Here is a 2,500-nt window from a genome sequence, read left to right on the forward strand (position 1 = left end):
GCACTGTTCTCGATTTACATTGGAACAATCTGTGAACCACTCTCACACCATTAGATGATAAATAATTTGTTACTGATCATTTCATGGACCATATAATACTATGGAACAAAAACGTGTGATGCTAAAAAGACGAAAACATATTCTGCCTGCATACCAAATATAACTGAAAGCTGCACTGAATACAGATAAGTCAATACCTTGCTGATTTCTTGTTTTTCTTCTACCACATTATGATTATCGTTGTTTTTTATCTCATAATCAGCATTTATTATGCCCTTCTTTCGATCACCATTATCATCGTAACTCATATCCACCATAAAAAGTAACAGAACATGTGGCAGGCTCTAATAAAACAAAATATAAATAAAAAAGTATATTGCCTATAAAATAGTTACGTCTACAGTATGCAAGCTATCATGTGCCTCTGTGAAAGCTATGGATATGCTCAGTAATTTATAATACACCGTTATCACATCCAATATATTTACACCGAAACAGTATGGTTTTCATATCATGTAAGGAAAAAAAACACTCCTCTTTCAGATATTCAAGTACGATGAAAAACTGAAAATCCTACATAAATAGAATACCCCCCAAATATGATTACAAAATATAGATATGACAAAGTTATCCATTTCTGAAAATAGCATATAGAACACGAACTCGCTTGGTTTTACCAATACGAGTATATGATGACCATGATGTATCATATACGCGAGTTCAGTGTTACATCAAAATAGAGACATATACACGATTACTTTATGTTTGTCTGCATATATAACGTGGATGCAGGTGTTTACTTACACATATATAAACACCCACACTGTATATATGACAATCTTCATTAGATTTGTGCGTTGAAACATTTAGCACGCAATGCAAGATTTCTATACACATTGCCAGACACCTATACACATTATACAAACTCATGTGGAAGCATTTACTTGAATTATATAATAAAATAAAATTGAAAAAAAAAAAAAAAACTCAAATTCTCATATTACATCATTAAGCACAAACATTTCCGTTTTATATATGATACTTGACTAGTCATAGGCCTGAATTTTGGGAGAGCGTCTTAAATAAACTCGATATATAAAAAGGCAATTAAAAAAATTCCCTTACAAAATTAACGATCACCTGAACATAAAGTTAATATCAAAACAGACTTAGGAAAAATCTAGAACTCAGACTCTTCAAAAAAAAAAAAAAAAAAAAAAAAAAAAAAAAAAAATAAGCAACTAGACACTTTGGTAAAGATGTTATGACACTGATCAGTCATGACACGGTGAGCAACGTTACTGTTCTCTGTGGCGGTCTTGGATTATTATAAGAAAAAAATAGTCATCGCACACCTAAATAAATAATAAATAATCAATAAATAGATAAATAATAAGAAATCAAAAAGAATGTTAATAACAATAATCATGATAAAAATAAATAATAAAATCGTAAATTGAAAATACCGATAAAACTGTCATGGAAAATGTGGCCGCCAAATACAGTAAATAATACATACATATAAGGTTATTTTGAAAAATATATTTTGAAAAAACATGTCAGCACTGAAATACTATATTATATTGTCTTGATTATAGAGATAATACGAAAATCAAACATCATCAAGGTTTAATCATTTTGAAAAAAACGAGGCTGTTTCATTATGACCTGCCAGGAGCCATAAAGATTTTAAACTCTGTCTTTTGATTTGATTGTTTTTACACTGATTTTGATTGAGATCCTATTTTTTTTTTTTTGCATTATGGAATTAGCAGAAATGATATGAATAAAAAATACCATGCTTAGAGTACAACAAAACTCAAAATTTAAAAAGCACAAGAATCTAACATGACACTGAAATACAGACACAGAGCAGCCTACATTTTTTGCCTTGATGAAAATTCCAAGTTCGCGCTCTCAACACACGAACGAGCGATGAACTAAACCAGAAGAGAGAACTCCTAATGGGCCTTCAGCGCCATCTCTTCCCCGTCGCTGATATTCCCATTGGACTTGCTATCCGAGTCGCTCTTCCCGAAGATCATGGCCGTAAAGCTAGCAGCGATAGTGCTATTAGTTTCGGGCTTGTTGACTAAGGGCGTGTCGGGCGAGGGCGGGGAAGCCGAGGTGTTTTCCGAGGACAGGTCACACGAGGTGCTCAGGCTGAGGCTCTCCTTCGCGAAAGAGCGCGGCGATTCCTGCGTTTTCTTTGCAGGACCGTTAAAACCGTTGTAGCCGTTGCTGTCTGGGCTGCGCGCACACGTGTTGGCTTGCTCCTGGTGCTGTTCCTTCGGCTGTTGTTCTTGCTCTTGTTCATGCTGGGGTGGTTGTTGCTGCTCCTGCTGGCTCGGCGTGCGGTTCAGCATGGTGGAGGCCCATGTGTGGGGGTGGTACTCCGCGCCCTCGCCCCCAAGCTCTGCCGGAAGGAGTCTGGGAGGAACCTGAGCGTGCAGCGTCGCAAGGTTGTTTCCATGGACGTGGATCTGAGAAGGAAATCGAT

The 2,500-nt window shown here is 36.3% G+C and overlaps 1 protein-coding gene across 1 annotated transcript in view; it reads right to left on the bottom strand.

The window, feature by feature from the left end:
- Nucleotides 1-360: 360 nt before the first annotated feature.
- The window catches only part of LOC125046167 (clavesin-2-like), an 8,905-nt gene continuing 6,765 nt past the window's right edge, over nt 361-2,500 (bottom strand). The window contains exon 5 of the mRNA XM_047643852.1: nt 361-2,483. Coding sequence (XP_047499808.1) covers nt 1,962-2,483 — 522 coding nt within the window. The 3' untranslated portion in view covers nt 361-1,961. The remainder of the gene's footprint in view (nt 2,484-2,500) is intronic.

Source organism: Penaeus chinensis, chromosome 38 (assembly GCF_019202785.1).
Source record: "Penaeus chinensis breed Huanghai No. 1 chromosome 38, ASM1920278v2, whole genome shotgun sequence".
NCBI lineage: Eukaryota > Metazoa > Arthropoda > Malacostraca > Decapoda > Penaeidae > Penaeus > Penaeus chinensis.